The sequence below is a fragment of the Marmota marmota genome, unplaced genomic scaffold (genome assembly GCF_001458135.2).
Source record: "Marmota marmota marmota unplaced genomic scaffold, marMar, whole genome shotgun sequence".
In the NCBI taxonomy this organism is placed as follows: domain Eukaryota; kingdom Metazoa; phylum Chordata; class Mammalia; order Rodentia; family Sciuridae; genus Marmota; species Marmota marmota.
In genome coordinates this window covers 5,854,097-5,874,220 of record NW_026000137.1, presented here as the reverse complement: position 1 = coordinate 5,874,220, position 20,124 = coordinate 5,854,097, and the positions used below count along the sequence as shown (strand labels likewise).

At 33.8% G+C, this 20,124-nt stretch overlaps 2 protein-coding genes and 1 non-coding gene across 7 annotated transcripts in view; 2 read left to right on the top strand and 1 right to left on the bottom strand.

The window, feature by feature from the left end:
• Dmtf1 (cyclin D binding myb like transcription factor 1) overlaps positions 1-18,992 on the top strand; it is a 41,056-nt gene extending 22,064 nt beyond the window's left edge. For 3 of the 4 annotated variants that reach the window (XM_015502351.2, XM_048785463.1, XM_048785464.1), the window contains 12 exons: positions 198-274; positions 4,801-4,958; positions 6,144-6,176; positions 7,019-7,128; positions 8,733-8,961; positions 10,269-10,420; positions 11,696-11,905; positions 13,571-13,656; positions 15,843-15,998; positions 16,345-16,722; positions 17,353-17,500; positions 17,691-18,992. In XM_015502351.2, coding sequence (XP_015357837.1) covers positions 198-274; positions 4,801-4,958; positions 6,144-6,176; positions 7,019-7,128; positions 8,733-8,961; positions 10,269-10,420; positions 11,696-11,905; positions 13,571-13,656; positions 15,843-15,998; positions 16,345-16,722; positions 17,353-17,500; positions 17,691-17,800 — 1,847 coding nt within the window. In that variant the 3' untranslated portion in view covers positions 17,801-18,992. The remainder of the gene's footprint in view (positions 1-197; positions 275-4,800; positions 4,959-6,143; positions 6,177-7,018; positions 7,129-8,732; positions 8,962-10,268; positions 10,421-11,695; positions 11,906-13,570; positions 13,657-15,842; positions 15,999-16,344; positions 16,723-17,352; positions 17,501-17,690) is intronic. The other variant, XM_015502352.2, reaches the window with a different exon arrangement.
• Positions 1-20,124, bottom strand: part of Tmem243 (transmembrane protein 243) — a 52,919-nt gene that overhangs the window by 13,129 nt on the left and 19,666 nt on the right. Inside the window, exon 4 of one of the 2 annotated variants that reach the window (XM_015502354.1) lies at positions 18,816-19,411. The exons of the other annotated variant lie outside the window; for it this stretch is intronic. Within the exon in view, the coding sequence (XP_015357840.1) occupies positions 19,289-19,411 (123 nt within the window). The 3' untranslated portion in view covers positions 18,816-19,288. Of the gene's footprint in view, positions 1-18,815; positions 19,412-20,124 lie in introns of those variants that run through there. 2 annotated transcript variants of the gene reach the window in all.
• On the top strand, positions 7,421-7,488 carry Trnad-guc. The gene has a single exon. It is a non-coding gene; the product is annotated as a tRNA-Asp (tRNA).

Genomic DNA, 20,124 nt, shown 5'->3' with positions numbered 1-20,124 from the left:
CAATAGGTCAGATGTTTTCTTACTTAAAAACCAGAAGGTATGAAAGCATCTTTACTTTAGGATCTTTCAGGTTTAAAATGAGTGAGAAATTAAATTTGCTGTTTTATGCCCACTGATAATTTAATCACAAACCACATCTTTAATATTTTCTCCTCACAAAGTAGTATTTTCTGAATGTTTCTTGCTTTCTTTTAAAGGACATAAATGGAAGCAGGGGATGTGGTCAAAGGAAGAAATTGATATTTTGATGAACAATATTGAACGCTATCTGAAGGTACCCTATGACATATTTATGTGTTTCACTAATTTGTTTATTGCCAATTGCAAAAGTAGTGAAGCAGTATTCCATATAATTATTATGAGATTTTCACTAATTTTTGTAACAGATTATCAACTAATATGTTATAGCTTAATAATACTAAGGTGAATGATTACAATATAAAATTTTTAGCCAATTTTGAATTCTGAATTTAAAATAGTTTTGTTGCTTTTAGTTACCATCTGAAGTTTAGACAGTCTTAATAATCTCCCAGCATATTGAAGTCTTGTCTTTTCAAGTAGCCTGTAAGTTAGAGTTTAATTTATATTGTTTAAATCCTAAGATATACATCTGCTTTGAACTTAAGATTTCATAATAGTTCTTTGCTTTTAAAAATCTTTAAAAATAGTTAATTTTCATATTCAGACATTACTTGCTCGTTAGTTCTCTTTGTTAAATGCCCTTTTAATGTAGTATTGTTGAAATAGGACAGACAGGACTCTCCTTAACATAGAATGTTTGCTTTTGAAAAGCTGTGGGTTCCTTTGGGAAAACTGAAACAGGTAAAGAGTGACATAAGGTGTTTTACCATGTGATTGATATATGTTAGTCACACTGCAAGAGTTTAGAGAGGGAATAGTTTATTCTTGGGATTGGAACAGTTAGAAATTTTTGTAAGAATTTGAGCTGAGTCTTCAAGGGGTAGAACTTGAACTAGAATAGGACTAACTAACTGGATGGACTAGCATGCATAAATGGTAAACAGCAAGGAATCAGAGATCAAAAGACCCTGCAGATTAATTCCTTTAAATTGAATCTTCATAAATGCCTCCAGAAAACTAGCCTTTAAAAACCAGACCAGAGAATTAGAACTTTATCCTATAGGAAACAAGAGGCATTGAAGTATTTAAGAAAAAGGCTGATTGCTTAGTTAAGTGAGACATTAATAGGGCAGATCCAGACTTTTCTCCTGGAAGTCTCTTCCTGATACTTTCTACCTTTCCCCATAATGGCATTAAATTCAAATAGTCCAAGTTTGAAATGTGGAAATTAGTATTGTTTGAGAATGGGAATGTACAGCATCTATTTAACCATTAATTTTCTTATTGTTTGATATATGTATGTATACAATATAAATGCATCATTGCTTAGAATATGAACAGTCTTCCCAAGCTAAGTTTTATAAACTATAAAGTTGATAATCTTTTATTATTTACTAATGAGTGAAGATTCCTCTACCAAGTTTATGGTTTGAAGATAAAACAGTGAACATTGAAAAGTATATCCAGAAGTATATTAAAGGTGGTTCACAGTACTAGGGTTGTGGCTCAGCGGTAGAGCACTCGCCTTGCACATGCAAGGTCCTGGGTTCGATCCTCAGCACCACATAAAAATAAATAAATAAAATAAAGATATTTTGTTCAACTACAACTAAAAAATAAAGATTAAAAAAAAACAGCTGTTCACTAGTCACATATACTAGTTAAAACTGAAAAAGTGCTGTATATTTAATTGAGGCAGTAAAGCATGATTTAAAAAACAACAACAAAAATACCACTGGGCTTGGGGAAATAAGATGGTTTCTTGTATAGGAAATAGAATAAATGATCCCAAAGACTCTTCCAACATAGTGATTAATTGGTGAGTGGCAAGGACTTAAGTAGAATTATAATATACAGGGAAAAGACAGATAACCAAGTAGAGTCTATAAGGAATCCTGATGCTTAGGTGTTGGGAAAGAAGTAGGAGAAGAGTTGGAGTAACTTAAAAGAAATTTTAATTGGGCAATTGGGAGAATGATGATAGAATTGACAAAAATAGGAAATGTCTACAGGAGACCCTGCCCTGATCTTGAGAAAAGATAATTTGTTTGGTTTTAATTTTCTGACCGTGCTTTTTATTATATAATGCTTTTCTAAAAGTGCTGTGGAGCCATTTTTAAACCTTAGAGAATTCTGAGTAAATATCATATATTCTATTTATATAGAAAAGATAAATGAAATTAACTACCACAAGCAAAAAAGTGGTGGTAGGAAGAAAACTCTTTAATCTTTGTGGTTGTCCTGCAACAGGGTACCTTGCATGTAGGTGTTTAAATGTTTAGGTTTAATCATTTACAAAAGTGAAACTGCATAAAAGAGAATTTTAGAAAAAATTCCAAAATTGAGAAAGTTTTCACCATGAAGATTCATACCTTCAAAAGTATCTAAAATGCATGCCTGTATAATTTTAACTGGTTTTGAAGGCTACCCATATTCATTTAACTACCCATATTCATTCTCAGGGTATTTTGTAAGTTGCCCTTTTACTCTGCATTATCATTTTGATATCCATCCCCTGTTGATTTAACTGTTTTATTGTGCAGATATACTACATGTTACTCATTCCACAGTTAATGGTCATTTGGGTTCTTTCTGGGTATTTTTGCTATTAATTTTCACATCTAATGTTTTGTGAATGGTTTCAGTTTATATTCCTCCAATAACATTTTTATATACTTACTGGCCATTTGCCTTTCTTCTTTGAAACTCCTCTTTGTGTGCTAAATACCAATAATGCTTTATTGGTCATTTGTGTTATAGCTATCTTGTGTTAATTTAGTGGCCTATATTTTCCTTTTTAGGTATATTTGATGAGCAGAAATTTTTAATTCCAGTATTAAATTTATCATTTTACTTTTATGTTTTGCATGTTTAAGAAATCTTCCCCTAGCTTCAAAGGCATTAAGATTTTTCTCAATTTTTCCTTTCATATTGTCACCTCCATAAATGTGAAGTAGAGTTTTAGTTCTATCTTATTATCCTAGCATTGTTTTGGGGGTGTCAGTCTTTTTCCCAGACTACAGTGTCTGTTCTATCTTAAACCAAGCTTCCATAAGTTTCTTTTTAGGTTTTCTAGGTTCTCTTTGTTATACTTGCTTCAGTACAACACTGTCTTCAGAAATCCCAATATCTGGTCGGACAAGTCTCCTCATGAATGTCTTAGCTCTTCTTGGCTCTTTACTTTTCTATATAAATTCAGAATTAGTTTGCAGTAAATTAAAAGCTTTGATAGAATTTTCATTGGTATTACATTGAACCTGTACATCAGTTTGGGGGAATTAACATCTTTTCAGCATTTTATCTTCCTCTTGAATGTGGTATAACTCACCAGTTTTGCTAGTTCCTTGTTAAATTTTTTCAATAAATTTTATGTTCTTTGTAAAGGACTTTTCATAACTTGGCCTAAAATTTAGTCTTGGTGCCTTTAATTTTGTTGCTATCACAAATAATGACTTTCAAAATATAAGCCTTGTATAGAACTGCAAATAACTATATATTGATTTTATATCCAGCAACCTCGCTAAAATTTAGCCTTTTTGAAATCAACGATTTTTTTGTTGAAATTGGGCTTATACATGTATTGCATATTAAAATGATTACTTTCCAATCTTTTTCCTTTTTATTATTCTTGCATTAGACGACCAGAGCAAATTGTAATTTGCTCAGCTTTATTCTATATCAAAATTGAATTTTTATGAATATTTTCCACATTTCTTGAGATTTTATATTCTGTAAATTATTGATGAGATTAATTATATTAGTAGTTTTTCCTGGAGTTGACTCAAGTTTGTATTCCTGTGATAAACTCACTTTTTGCAATGATGTATTAACTTTATACATTGCTGGATTCATTGCTAAAATATTAGGATTTGGGGGTCTATGTTAATAAATGAGGTTGGCCTCAAAATTCTTTTCTGAAACTGTCCTTATCTGATTTTGCTACTAAGGTTATGCCAAAATGACTAAAAAGTATCTTCACTATTTTCTTTATTGTAGAATAGTTTTAGATCAAAGTTATATGACTTTTTGGTATAATTTACCTGTAATGACAGTGGTACCTGGAGTTTTCATTGAGGGAAGAACATTCTTGTTGGTTTGTGCCTATTTGATTTTCTGTCTTTTCCAGAGTCTGTTTTGGTAAGTTGACTTTTTCTAGGAATTTACTTGTTTTACCTAAATTCAAATTTATTGCCAGAAAGTTGTATATAATGTTCTTTTATTGTCTGATCTCTCCAGCATCTCTATATAGGCTCCATTTTTTCACTCCTAATATTATTTGTCTTTTTAAAAATTTCACCAGAAATTTTATCATTTCAAATTTTAATTGTAATATATCTTTTCAGAGAACCAATTTCTTGATTCATTTATCCTTTCTATGCTTTCTTATACTTTCTGTGCTATGATTTCCAATTAATTTAGCTTTTATAATTTTCTTCCTTCTACTTTATATTTGTTTTAAAAATTTTAATATAGTTTTAAAAGGAGTTAGCAGAAATTGAATTTATTGAACCTAATACAACTTGCTTTTGGAGCATTTAAGCATCACTTTATTATCTCAACATTTTAAAAGTTTATATTTGACTTACTAATGAATTAGCCTTATACTCTTTTTATAAATGCAATTAATGAACTTTAACATTAAAACAAGTTTTAAAAGCATAGTATGTCCAGATGCATTTTATCAGAAATCCCTAAATCAAAGAAATGTAACCCATTTAGGCACGCGGAATAAAAGATGCCACAGAAATCATCTTTGAGATGTCAAAAGACGAAAGAAAAGATTTCTACAGGACTATAGCATGGGGTCTGAACCGGCCTTTGTTTGCAGTTTATAGAAGAGTGCTTCGCATGTATGATGACAGAAACCATGTGGGAAAGTATGAAAACTTGTAATGCTGCATGTTTTCATGTAATTAGGGGAAATATTTAAGGAATTGTCTTTTTTTTTTTTTTAGCTGAATTATGACTGGGGGCCTCAAGTGAAGACAGCTATGAATTATAGTTAATATTTTTATCTTTCAGGTCTACCTTCATTACATGATTAAAAAACCTCATCATAAGGCCTCTTAGAAATTAGAATCTGAGTCTCTCTCTATATATATATGTCTTAGAATATTTAATATGGCAGAGTCTCATTTGTAGTAAATAACAAAGTATGGTAATGTTAAAAGAACTCTAAATTCATTGATGTGAATTTTTCTTTTTGGGGGGGTAACATTACTAAGTTTCTGGCCTTTCTAAAATAAAACCAGAGAGGAAAATAACTAATTCTGGAAACAGTGCTTGAATTTCTGTTATAGGCAGCATTTATGGGAAAGCATCATTAATTTTCTTCAGTGATTATGTGGTGTTACTGACATTTTAAATTTCTCTTTGGGAATTTTAGGTGGCAGTAGTCTGGCTTCCTAGATATTACCAAGCTTCAAGTGCTGCTTTTCCTCTAGCTCTTCAGCTCCTTGCTAATGAAAATATATTTGAAAGCTGAAGGGAACTAAATAATGAGTGGAAAAAGAAATTTTTAAAAAGTGAAGCAAGAGTGACTAAACTTTCCATAAGTCTTCCAAGTGGTTAAAAAGTGATTGGCCTTTTATAATTTTTAAATAAATGGACATTTTATAAAAGAAGAGTGCACTGGCTGTATTGAAATAAAGAGCAAGTTTATGCCAGAAGTTCATGCTTGACTAAATGAAAGGAAGATAATTTTAATTTTTTCAGTGCCTTGAGAGAATTTTCCTTTAGCTAAGTTATCCATGAGTCTTTCTGAAATAGTTACAATTTCAGTGTGTCTAAACTAAACTTTGTCATAAAGGAAGAGTTAGGAGCATAGGAGCAAAATCATTTTAAATGTTGAATTTTCATAGACAAAATTGCTAAAATCATTGTTTTTTTTAAGACAATAGAAGCATTTAACTTTTGAGTCATTTTAAAATGGGTTACTTTAAAATATGATACATAAGCTGACTTAATATTGAGTTCCCTAAGTGAAATTCTGATTTTTATTAAGGTTTTTAGCATTCCTTCTGTTAATTTATCTCCTTTTTAAAATTTCTTTGTATTTCTAGATATACACCTGAAGAAATTGAGAAACTCAAGGAGTAAGTTTTAAATTGTTTTCATTATCTCTAATTGTTGGGGTTTTGTCTTGGGTTTTTTTAAGTTTCAATTTGAAATTTTGAGATTTTTGGTAGACTGGTATAGTTTAATCCTGCTGTTAAGCATGATTAACCATAAAAAGAGCTTATCTGATCTAGACTTGCACAAAGTAGCTATGTCCATAGCATACCAATTTAGTCTCCTATTGACAATCACAGAATACTCCTCAGACCACTAATAGGTTTCAGAAGAGGGCCATTTTTGGTTTGGGGAGTTTATATAATAGAATCAAAACCAAGGTTGTGCTTCACAACTTAGTCTAAAATGGTGAGTTGGCAAATGTTTCACTGAATATCCTTGCTAACTACCTTGTAAAGGTTGTTGAAGTCTCAGAAATATACTTTTGCTTCATTGAGTTAGGGTCATAAAAAGCATGGTTTAATGGACTATTATAATAGATCATGGAAAAAAACACTGAAGGTTCTTATTTTCAGATGTCTGAAGAAGAGTTTGTGAAGTGTTTGCTCAAAAGGGAAAAATCTGGGGCTTACCTGGGAGATTGTGTCAATAACCTGAGGGGAATTTGGTATTTTTTGAACACATATCCAAGTTACTTATTTCTTCTCTGACCCAGGAAAAGGGCAATTGCTGCCTGTTTTTTTTCACCCACAGACAACTGTGGACCCCAATAAAAGGCCACACTTTCAAACTTTGGCTCTCAAAGTATTGCTGCCCACAACTTCCAAACCAATCAAATGGGAAGAAGAAGAATGAAGAATAAATGATGAAATTAAAAGGGAGAAAACAGTTGAACCAAATGCTGATTGGCAGACTCTTGTTTTAGGCTCCGGATAAAGCATGGCAATGACTGGGCAACAATAGGGGCGGCCCTAGGAAGAAGTGCATCTTCCGTCAAAGATCGGTGCCGACTGATGAAGGATACTTGCAACACAGGTACTTTGAATGCTGCTGGTGGGGGATTTGTTTTTTTTTTTTTGGCGGTGGGGTCACTATTTGAGCTTCTTGCCCTGCAGATACTGCTTTTTCTTCTGAGAGGGAAAAAAAATTATCATTTGCTTAATTCAACTTTTCTAGTCTCCTTCTTTTTCTTTCTCCTCTCCCTGCCCTTCAATTTAACAGATCCAACTAATCTTAATTTGTGTGCTTTATTTATTTTTTTAAGGTGACATTGTTCACAAGGACACAGAATTTCTTAAGTTTCAAAAGGACTTTTCAGGGCTGGGACTATAGCTCAGTTGGTAGAGTGTTTGCCTGTCATGCACAAGGCCCTGGGTTCAATCCCCAGCAAAACAACAACAAAAAAGGATTTAGGTCTAACATGTTTTCACTTTTGTAACAATTCTTATTGTCCCAGTTGAGAAAGTATTTTAAGGCATGTATATAGAAAATGGATTTTAATTCAGGTCCGTTTAACTTAATATTAATAGTACCGAATCATCTCATGTTTATAAAAAACATTGGTTGTTGGCAAGTCCCAAGTTAGGAAGGAGGTGTATTCAAAAGATTTATATGTGTTTTGCTTATCTCAAAGTATATTTTTCCATTTTTAAAAAAAACAGCTTATGACTATTGGTATTTTAATCTCCAGGCCAAACTACAAATATACACAAGTTTATTGGTGATAATGTTAAACCTAACCTTCAACAACAGTTTTTAGGTTCTGTTGTTAACATTTAAAATATCATTTTGAGCCTCTTTCTTTAAAACAGAGATTAGAATAGAGGGGAATTAATGTTCTCTGAAGGTTCTCTAAGTCTATCTTTTAAGTAAAAACAAACAAAAACAGTATTCCGGTTTAACTTCAGCTTCTAGGGTATATGTAGCCTCACTACACTAAAGTGAAATCAAGAATATATCCTCCTTATCTACTCTACCTTGGGTATTAAAGCACCCCTGGATTTTATCTCCAGTACCACACATACACACAAAAAGGAATATTTGATATTATTTATTCATAAGTTCATGAGTTTAAAAAAAACAGGAGTAAAAATGGGTATGAATACTAGTGTCAAACTTTATTGATCACAGTAGTGTGGAGTTGGGATAGTGGGGAAAGAAGATAGTATAAGTTTAGTCTTTAATTGGTAGAGCTGGTAGATGTCCCTCATCATTCATTCTTGTGACTGTTGGCCTCTTAACTTCACACTTCTGCAGAGTAGGAGTTTAGTGAAAGCATTAGTTTCTGGCCTGTTGGGCCATCATTGAGGCTCTTTCCATCTTACTGTTTTTATATAAGTTCTTGGTATAACTTGAGAGTACATAATTCTTCATAGTTATATTTGGGGTAGTTTTTCTTGACTTAAAAAGTCAGTTGGTCCTTTCCATTATGATTCTTTGTTTTTGTGTGTGTGTTGAGACCTTTACTGGGAGTAGTAAAACAAAATTATCAGTAGGTATATGTGGTTTCCTACCAGAGGGCCATTCACCAAATAAACTCTTAGTACTACTGCCTATTTCCCAGTACTTGGAAATATAAGGCTGAATCAAATTTGTAAAAGAAGGTAGCAGTGGTAGTTTGGATTATTTCCTTCTTTCAGGGAAATGGACAGAAGAAGAAGAAAAGAGACTTGCAGAAGTGGTTCATGAGTTGACGAGCACTGAGCCAGGTGACATAGTCACACAGGGTGTGTCTTGGGCAGCTGTGGCTGAACGTGTGGGTACCCGCTCAGAAAAGCAGTGTCGTTCTAAGTGGCTCAACTACTTGAACTGGAAACAGAGTGGGGGTACTGAGTGGACCAAGGAAGATGAAATCAATCTCATCCTCAGGTTTGTGTCCTAATAGAAACTGAATAGTTACTATGGATGTCTTGATTGACTTTCCTGTTTTGGTTTTCCTAGATGCCTAATGTCTGAAAAACATCCTTTCCATAGAGAGCCATTGTTTAAGATCTAAGTACTTCATATTGAGCTCTTTTGTTTTGTTTTGTGTTTGTTCCTTTTTAGTGGATTTAGTGCCCGGGCAAAGTACCAGATTGAAGGCGTGGAGACTGAAGTCCTCTATATCCACAGAACAGGTATGGCACAGGCAGTGGCAGTGCAGCTTTTCCACTGTCTCACCAATGTGCCTCAGTCCTAGCCTAGGGGTACATGTTTAGGGTAATAGAGCTATTCAGTCTCCATGCCCTTCAATCCTTGGCTACTGTGCTAAGATTGTCAAGAAGGGGGACCCAATCCATAATTACACACACCATCAGCTTCACACAAATTAAACACCTTTAAGATAATAACCCCAATTTTATTTTTTTTTTAATTTCTTGGTTTAACCATTATGACTCAGTGACTGAAGTGAACAAAAACAGCAGCAAGAAAATATTTAAGACACTGAAGAAAGAAACTTTTGTGGCTACTGTGCTTAAAATCAAGATCATCATAATAGTTAATACTGGAAATGGTTAATAGACCTTTAAAACACACAATTTAGCCAGGCATGGTGGCACTTGCCTATAAACCCAGCAGCTCAAAAGGTTGAAGCAGAAGGATCACAAGTTCAAAGAGAGACTCTGATTCAAAATAAAATATAAAAAAATGGGCTGGGGATGTGTTTTAGTAGTTAAGTGCCCTTGAGTTCTCCGTACCAAAAGAAAAAAAAATTTTTTTTTTAGTTGTATTATTGGTAGTACAACTAACAATTTTGGTTTTGTCTTTGTGTCTTAAAGGGTATTTTATTACATTAGTCATCTTTATAAATAGCTCATTCCTAAATCCATTTGTTTTACAAATGAAAAAGATGCAGGAAGTAATGTAGTAAAGGCCATACTATGAAACACTGAAGAACACTATACAACTAAACCTGTTCTTATTCTAATCTTCAGCCTACTCCCTTTCCTTCACAGTGCTTCATCTGGTTATACCCATTTGCAAGGGTTAGTGCCCTGGTTAATACGGCTGATGGTATTTCTTAGCTTTTAATTCTGGAAGCAAGTCGGCATTCCTGGAATCCCTTCCCCATGCAGCATAAGACTGGCATAATCTGCCATTCCTTTTATTACCAGAGTCGTCATCACCTAGTCAAAGGAGGGTTCTTAGGGAGAAATTAATTTAACAGCTAACACATGGTTTTTTGTAACCTGTAGGATAGCAGAGCTTGATGTAGCTGATGAAAATGACATAAACTGGGATCTGTTAGCTGAGGGATGGAGCAGTGTCCGTTCGCCACAGTGGCTTCGAAGTAAATGGTGGACCATCAAAAGGCAAATTGCAAATCATAAGGATGTTTCATTCCCTGGTAATGTATTACTTGCCTTTTTAATTCCTTCCCTTCTCTTACCATATTTACTCTTTAGGAGTTAGAGGTTAGAAGTTCTGTGCCATGTAAAGATGTATCATGGCAGATTTTTACTTATGCCCTATTTTTTTGAGTAACTGTCTTCCCTAGAGAAAAGTTAATGTGATTGTAATACCTGAAGTCAAAAGAGGAAAATATATACATTTACACATTCTTGTTTGTCAACATAAACTATAAAAACTATAAATAGGAAATAGATTGTACATGTTTTACTTTTGTACAGATTTCTTTCTCAGTACTTAAATGTAAATAAACTTTTATGAGTTTTATAATTTTAAATATCTTCACAGGATTATTTAGAGAAAATCTTTGACAATGTATTCTGTAAAAGAAAAATTCTGTAAATTTCTAATTTCATTTGTTATGTAAATCCAGAGATCCTAAATTGGGTTTGCTTAAAGACAATATACTTTTCATTGCATGTTTTGCGCTTATGCATTAAATTGAGTCGTATAGCCTATTTAATTTAGGTTGTTAAATTCATTCCCCTTAATGTAAAATTCCAACTTAAATTTTTCCCAAAAGAGAATTAAATGCTAAGGAATTTTCACTTGATTAAAAAAAAAAAAATCTATATTAGGCCTCCCTGTGCAAGACCTTAAGAGAGGCTACATATTACATATACTTTCCTCTGCAGGTATAAGCATACAGGCAATCAAGTGCCCTTGAGTCACTGAGAGAAAAATGAATACTGTTTAAAAATAAGTTGCTTAGCATTGACAGTATTCTTCGTAAATTATAGGAATTCTGTCAGTAAGCCCTGGGAAATTAAAAAAAAGAAAATGTTTTATTTTTACTTTTTTTTAAAACAATGCCCACTCTTGGTTTTTGCATTATTATTCTTGGATCGCAAAAACATGATATTAAGAATTTTCTAAATCTGCTTGGGCATAGTGGCATGTATCTGTAGTCCCAGCTGCTTAGGAGTGGAGGATTACCTGAGCCCAGGAGGTCAAGACCAGCCTGGGCAATGTAACAAGACCCCCTTTTCAAAAGGGGGGGAAAAAATCTGTTAGATGGATAATGTTTCCAAATTTTCAGAAGAGATTATGGTTTTAGTATTTTTATTGTTATTTTGATTAGTTTTCACATTCATTATGCAATTATTTATTCCAAATACTTTCCCTCCTTACCCCTCCTACCCCACCTCCCTTGTTGCTTAGATGGTGGTCTGTCGGAGAGTCATGTTCTTTTTGTCTACCCATCTCCCTTCAGTCTTAATAAAAGGTCTTAAACAGTTACATGAGAACCAAAAAAACAACCCAACACTTTTGGAGAATAAATCAGGATCTGGAGTTCCAAACAGTAATTCCAATTCCAGTGTACAGCATGTTCAGATCAGAGTTGCCCGGTTGGAAGATAATACAGCCATCTCTCCAAGTCCTATGACAGCGTTGCAGATTCCAGTTCAGATCACCCATGTCTGTAAGTGTTGGAACCTCAAGGCTCCTTGCCACTGGGATTTGTATGATTTGGTTTTACCTAAGTTGGTGAATTAAGGAAAACTAACATTTTATGTTTAGCTCAGTTAATATTTGTACAAAGAAAGAATGTGTAACAGGAAGGACTTAAAACCTGGCTATTGTAAATCATTCAAAACCATCTTTCAAGATTTTATAATTAACGATTCAATATGGGACTTAACTTTCCTATGTTCCTGTATGAATACACAACCAGTGTAGTAACTTCACATTATGTACAACCACAAGAATGAGAAGTTATACTCTGTATGAATAATACGTCTAAGTACATTCTATAATCAAGTATAACTCAAAAGAACAAAAAAAAGGATTCAATAGAAATCAATTAGAAATTAAAATTAATGATTAATAGAAAACTGTCTAAAATAATGAATTAATGGAGCAGAAGATACGGAGTTCACAAGGTTAAGCACATCATTTATAGCAACTTTATCAGAAGACACAAATAGGGGATGGATTTATGGTCACATGTAGGATGGGTTTTGTTAAGGTCGAGAAAGATTTTCGTATGGGAGATAAGTCAGTTTCCTACAGGAAAAAATTTTTTTATCCCTCAGTTGTTCTTAGCACCTGATTATTTTGTGTTTAATGAGATTAGGGAACCCAGCAATTATTGTGGGGAGGGGAAATACTTTCTCTTCAGCTCTAAGCAAAGTTGACACTTCTCCCCTTTTTTCCATCGTTCTTGGATTGTAATGACAGAAAAGGAATGAGAACAATCTTTACTTATCTTTATCTCACTTTTTTAATAAGAGGTCTACATAATGCCTATGAAAAGGTTATTACCCACAAGCATACCAGTCACTTGAGCATTTTGCATGAGGCATGTCTTCACATTGCAGGATGCTCAGTATCCCTTGACCTTACCCACAAAATGCCAATAGTGCTTTCCAATCATGACAAGCAGAAACATTTCCAAATGTATCCTGTGGTTGAGACTTACTTGGCTACCTGTTGACTTTATTATTAACACCATATCTGTATATGATTATAATGACTGAATGGGGTAGGGGGTATAGCTGAGTAATAGTGTGCTTGTCTAGCATGCGTGATGCCTAGCATGTTCCATCCCCAGCACCCAAAAGCAAAGTTACCTTAGAGACATTTAAACTAATCCTATCTCAAAGTTCTTGAGTTTATTTGCTTCACCTTCCTTCCATTATAATAAAGCATTAAGAATTTTATTTTCTTTTGCCTTTCTTGTTTCTGTTTTATAGCCTAAGAATTAACAGAGTAACTGCAATTACTAGTTAAAATAAAATGTGCGCTACTATATTGGTTGTAAATTGATTGTGCATGGAGAATTTTAGTTTTCCGTGGGCTGACAATACCTATTAGGAAGATAGCAAACATTTTATAAATAGTAAAATAAGTTATTTGCCTAGGTTTATATTGCTAGTAAGCAGTGTTGCTAACACTTGCAGTGGGCCAGGCTTGGCTGTGACATGTGTGCCATCCCAGATAAGTTCATTAGATTTCTTTTCTCTTCTAAATTTAAATGACTCAGGTTTACAGGCAAATTTTTCAAAATGAATTTGCCTTCATGACAATTGAGTACACTGTAGAACTTTTATAAAGCATTTTATTATTGTCCTTGTTCTTACTACAGCTTCAACAGACTCCCCTGCTGCTACTGTTGACTCAGAAACAATAACACTAAACAGTGGAACACTACAGACATTTGAGATCCTTCCAGTGAGTAATACTTAATATAATGGATATTGGCCATTTTTATGCATAAGAAAGATGAGTTGGTAACATTTTTAAAAAAATGTTATATATGTCATATAAAAGATGAAACTAAATATTTGAGGCCAGATGAATAGCCGACATTAGATATAAATCAGACTTCCACTTTTTTAATTCATTTAAATTTGCTTTTTTCTCATCTGTACGTAATCCCATATATTTTTACATATGAAAATGACAGTGCTAAAGAGTAGAGCACATAACATGGACTGTACTATACTGAATTATAAGTTCATTCTGGTTATTTGAGAAAAGGGTTATAGACAACAAATCACGAGCTTGAATAAGATTGATTCAGTAAACACTTCAGTAGCCACTGGGGGTACAAATTTTAAAGTTCCAGTCTTAACTGGTTTGACCACTTTGGGAAAACAATCTTATAATTTCTAAAAAGATCAAATGTAGTGTTGCCAAACATTCCACCAGTTCTAATCCCAAAGAATACCTAAGAAATTGAAATATATTTCCACATAAAAACTTGTACATGAATTTTGATCATGGGTCAACACCCAATATTTTTGGTACTGTGTGTATCAAGTAAGTATCAAGCAACTGCTATGTTGTTAGTGGGTTAGGGATATAAAATGCATTTTTTACTAAGTGGCATTTTCAGTTTATGATGGGTTTAGGTAAAAGTGTATCTCTGTAGGGCTGCCATTTTCTTGAAGAGTAATGGCTGACTCTGGCCTGATGAAATGGGTCATGATTGTTAATATGTAGTCCTAGTCATTGTTCTTTCTAAAACAAAGAAACCCAGATTAGTTCATATTTCATTAAGTAGAAAATAATAAATTGTATATAAATTCTCTCCAGATTCATTTACTTTAAAAAACATAAGGGGTATTAGTAGAAGAGTTTATTCATCCACTCCACAATCAAATCCCAGGAGGAAGATGAACAAAGCAAAAGGTTCTCTTTCTATCCTTAGAACTCAAAGCTTGCTTAATTGGTTTCCAAAATAGGAATATATACAAGAAAACCATATGAAACAGGTAGAAAACAACTTAATTTTATGTTTTTTTTATACCTAAGTAAAAATACACTTATACATACAATTGAGATTTGTGTTCAGGTTATTACTTAAAAGGTCACATTCAACTATTCAGAGATTTCTCTCCCAATTTATTTGTAGGGGATGATACCAGTAACCAAGCTTCAAAAAATGGAGATTTAAATGTGTTTTATTAAAACACATGTGACTTACAGACAGAGTATTTACAGTTATAACTGTCTATATGTGATTAATACATGTAACTCTTAAGGAAAATTATTAGCTTTCACTTTTTCACTTTTTTTTTTTTTTTTTAATGATTGTCTCCCTCTTGGGTGTTAGGCACTTTCATAGTCATTTCTAATCTAAACTCTTCCCATGAGATATAGGTATTATTCCCATGTAAGGAATAAAGAAACCTGTATTCAGGGATTTATTACACAGGAGTTGACAAGATGATATTAGATCAAACAACAGGCCACAAAATTTCAACCCACAGCCCTATTTCAAATACATACACTTCTTCTAACTTAAAATTACATAGAAGCTTATGGTTTGAAAGGTTTATTGGTGAGTAATTTTGTTACACTTTAAAATCTCAAAAGATAAAAATGTTTGATCAATTAACCAGCTTTCAGATAAGCATCTTTTTTCTTTAGAGCATTGCTATTGACATTTTGGTAAAATTTCCCTTAATATGAAACATTTCTTAAAATTATACTATGAAAATTTGAGTTCAAGTAAGTAACACTGCTGTTGTGCCTTTTAAAAAATGGTAACTTTCTTTTTTAAACTGGGATACTGCCTGTTTTTATGTGCTACAGAGAAAGATTAAAGAGGGATGATTGTGTATATGCTGGGTTATTTATTGCATGTGCATCTGTGTCTTAGTGCCCTGAAACAAATAGCTAAGACCAGACCATGGGAATACATAGGAACAAAGAGTAGGATAAATGCCTTACCTGTTAAATCTCCAGACTGAGTATTACACCCTTCATTTTATTATTTGTTTGCACCCTCATAATTGGTAAGTACATTTGTAGCTATAAATTAGAGTCAGTTCATTTTAAGATGTAGAGGTAGACTTAATCAGTAGCCTATTAATACATATATTGAGCTGTCTCCTTTGTTTCTCCTTTAGTCTTTCCATTTACAGCCCACTGGCACTCCAGGCACCTACCTACTTCAGACAAGTTCAAGTCAAGGCCTTCCCCTAACTCTGACTGCTAGTCCCACTGTAACCCTGACAGCTGCTGCTCCTGCTTCTCCAGAACAGATCATTGTTCATGCTTTATCCGTATGTTACATAATTTTACTTGATTTTTTTTTAACTTATTAAACTAATGTCTTGCATTATTGTCCCAGGCTCAGTATTTTGCACCCTCATTCTTCCTTCACTGGGATACTGCCCTTTATTCCTCCTTTTATGAGACAGATGTACATTATAGTAGGGAATTTAGGAGAGCCCTACTTGGTAAAGAATTGAGGTTCTAGAAAAATAGTATTCAAACATTTCAGTTACAGAGGTGAGAAATAATGGGAGGGACCATGGGGTACTACCTATAAATGTTATTTGTTCAATAATTTAAATCTAGTGTTACTTTCTCATTTTGCCATTGATAGTTGTCTTTAATGTTTTATAGCCAGAACATCTGTTGAACACAAGTGACAGTGTCACAGTGCAATGTCACACACCAAGAGTCATCATTCAGACTGTTGCTACAGAGGACATCACTTCTTCCATATCCCAAGCGGAACTGACAGTAGATAGTGATATTCAGTCATCTGACTTCCCTGAGCCTCCAGATGCACTAGAAGCAGACACTTTCCCAGATGAAATTCATCAGCCTAAGATGACTATAGAGCCATCATTTAATGATGCTCATGTATCCAAATTCAGTGACCAAAATAGCACAGAACTGATGAACAGTGTTATGGTCAGAACAGAAGAAGAAATCTCTGACACCGACCTTAAACAAGAAGAATCCCCCTCTGATTTAGCCAGTGCTTATGTTACTGAGGTAAGCAACACTTAATAGAAAAAACAGCTTAATGGGTTCTTGCCTTCAACCTCAAATCGGCCATTTGGAAATATCACTAAAGTGATATTTTAAGATCTTCCTTCCTTTTTTTTAGATCCACAAAACAAGTACAAAGCCCTACCTCTGACCACAAAAGTATGAGTGAACAAACACTGATGTTTCTCACAGAAGTGGGCAGTCAGAGATTTCTTATGGCACCCGAAGGGAATAAGAAAGCTATGCTCTGTCTTAACAGTTCTTCACTACAACTTTTCCCCTCTCCACCTCGGTAGATTGAGAAATGTTTGTTAGAACAACTTCTGAGTGTGGTTAATAGTAGACTTTTATGGTTAGGCTTAGGAACCTTATCCCATGGTGTTAAAAGTCTACTTTCCTCTGTATTCAGGTGACCTGTAACTGAATTAATTCTTTTTTGCTCCTTTTTTGTTAACATTTAGTAAATTAAATTATGAGATTATGAAGGTTAACGGGGCCATCTTTTTAAGCTCTTAATCTTTATGTTTGAGAATTAAGTACTGTCAAACCTAGACATACTTGGGATCTGGAAAACCGACAAGGAATATGAGTCAAATCTTTTTCTTTCTTTCTTTTTTTAAAAATATTATTTAGGACTTAGAGTCACCCACCATCGTAGAACAAGTTGATCAAACAACTATTGACGACGAAACAATACTTATCGTTCCTTCACCACACAGCTTTATCCAGGCATCTGATGTTATTGATACTGAATCTGTCTTGCCTTTGACAACACTAACAGGTAACTGTAATATACCTCTTATATCCTGTGCTTGATAAATCTTAAGGGGAAAATTTGGGCCTTAAGTCTTTTCTTAATCCAACACGAAAACTCTAATCCCCTACACCATGGTAGAATACTTACAAAAATTCCTGACAGTCTTTTCCATATATGCAATTTTTAACCTAAGTTGAAACTTAACTCACTACAGATCCCATACTCCAACATCATCAGGAAGAATCAAACATCATTGGATCATCTTTGGGCAGTCCTGTTTCTGAAGATTCAAAGGATGTTGAGGATTTGGTAAATTGTCATTAGTTCATTCTTAGAAACAGGTAGTTAAAGCAAAGAAGCCACACTGTTAATTACAATATCTCCAAAGAAATAGGAGCAACCTCCCTTTTACCATTCCTCTGGCTTTTAAATAGCTACAATGCTTAAGCCATGCACATTGTTGCTGCTATGATTTTTTACTTCCTTTTAAGTATATCATCTGAGGTCCAGTTTAATGACAGTGTGTAGGTGAGTAGAATCTGGAAGATTTAACTGCACAGATCCTTGTGTTTACTGTTAATTGTCAGGACAGAATTTCATTTACTTAGCTACTGAGAAGTTTTTTAAAATCACCAAAGCAGTAATATTCATCTCTGCAGATAAACAATGGCACTCTTAACATTCTCAAGTAGGCCTGGTTGTATTTCAGAGAAAGCTCTTAACATGGTCTAGAGCTATCAGTGACCTTCTTCAAAAAGATTAAATAGTTTTGAGCCTTGACCAGCATAAAATACAGAGACCTAAGATAATTGTGTTGCGGTTACTTTTGGTTAACCCATTGCTGGCAGTGGGAGCTGGTTCAGGCAGGGTAAAGAGGACAGCATTAGAGTCAAGAAAATTCACTACAGGTTTTTTATTACTTTTAAAGGGAATATGGGTAAGAGTAGTAAACAACCCACTGGTAACTAAGCAGTTTTTACCCCCTCAACAGAAACCACTGTTATTAGTTTACAGAGTTAGCACTTTGAAGTAAAATTAAACCAAATATGGAAAGAGATAATATCCCCAATACCATGACTGTTTATTACATGTTTTATGACATAGACTATCCAGAAAATATTTGAGGGGGTATCAGAGTTTGCCATTCACTTAGTGCACTAGCTGGTGGAGGTACAATATAACTGCTCCCTCTCCAGCAATTTTTAAAAACAAAATAAAATTTGCTTCTGTAACAAAAGGAAATAAATCAAGAGTCATTCCTACTAGAGAAGGGTTAAGCCAAAACTAGCCTCTAGGGCTTTAATGAATATGACCCCTATAGAAAAGTCACAAAAAAAACTTGTATAAATTATTTTATTTATTATTGTAATTAGATCTTCACAATCAAAGTTGTCTTTTCACTGTCTGTGTTTTGTTAACGTGAAATTGTAGTTATAAGCAAAAGTTGGTTGCCTAGGGAACAATAATTGTATATTCAGTTTAACAGAAATAAAAGAATATTTGTCTTAAAATGCAAGATTTTGAGCGTTTGCCATGCAATTGTAAAAAATAATAATAATTTCAAAGTGAAAAGTACTTGTGCTGTATGAACTTCTAAGTTTTGGAATGTTTTAAGTGCAACATCAGCTCCTTAAAGAAAAAGCAATGAGATCTATGATAGTCTCCCTTTCAAGAGGGAATTTAAATTTACAATTAACATGAAAATCATGTATCAGACTTCTGTAGAAGATTCTTCAGCATATATCCAACATTTATTCACTGTCCTAATGTATAGTTTTGAAGAGTCTTGGTAAGTATTTCTCCTTGGCAGCCTCACCTTCCCACATCATGGAAGTACAGGTTCGCACATATACATAACATGATGATAGAAAATATGATATAGTAAATTAGATTTCTAAATTTCGGTTCTAAGTCTCCTTGTCGATACCAGTAGATCTAAAAGAAGAATTAAATAAAAATTAAAGTAATAGCCACTGGGCCAACTGTTAAAATTTAAATTACAAAATTGTTTTTCCACCAATTTAACCAGTGAGACAGTCTTATTAGCCTACATCAATTTGTATGTATTTAGATAAAACTACTCAATGTTAGTCACTCAAGGCTTCAAGCCAGGGGAGACAAGAAGGTTCCCCAAGTGGGATGGGTCAGTTCTTCAGGTCATAGGACTGTAGTAAAACCAGTCCTATTTAAACTCAGAACAACCCAGAGGCACTTAGCAACTGAGTCACATCCCCAGTCCTTTTTATTTATTTATTTGGAGATGGTCTCACTAATTTGCTGAGAGTCTTGCTGGCTTTAACTTGTGATCCTCCTGTCCCGGACAGGCATGCCTAACTGTTTTTAAAGGTTTACTGTTTTGTTTCAGTTTTTCAAGGGTCATGAAACCACTACCAACTACTGAATAAATACTGAGGAGCCATTGTGGAGGGAAGCACAGAGATTAAAATAAATTATGTTATTAGAAATAAATCTAGAATGCTATCCCTTCCATTAAAAGTATTTCTCAAAGCCTGCTGGGCCCTGAATGTAGCCCTTGAGTGAAGATAAGTATATCAAAGTTTTTTAGCTACTAATTTCACTAATTTCTTCCTTCACTTTTTAGCTAAGAGTTCCAACTGTGGGACTTCTGAGTAAAAACTAATGTGCAA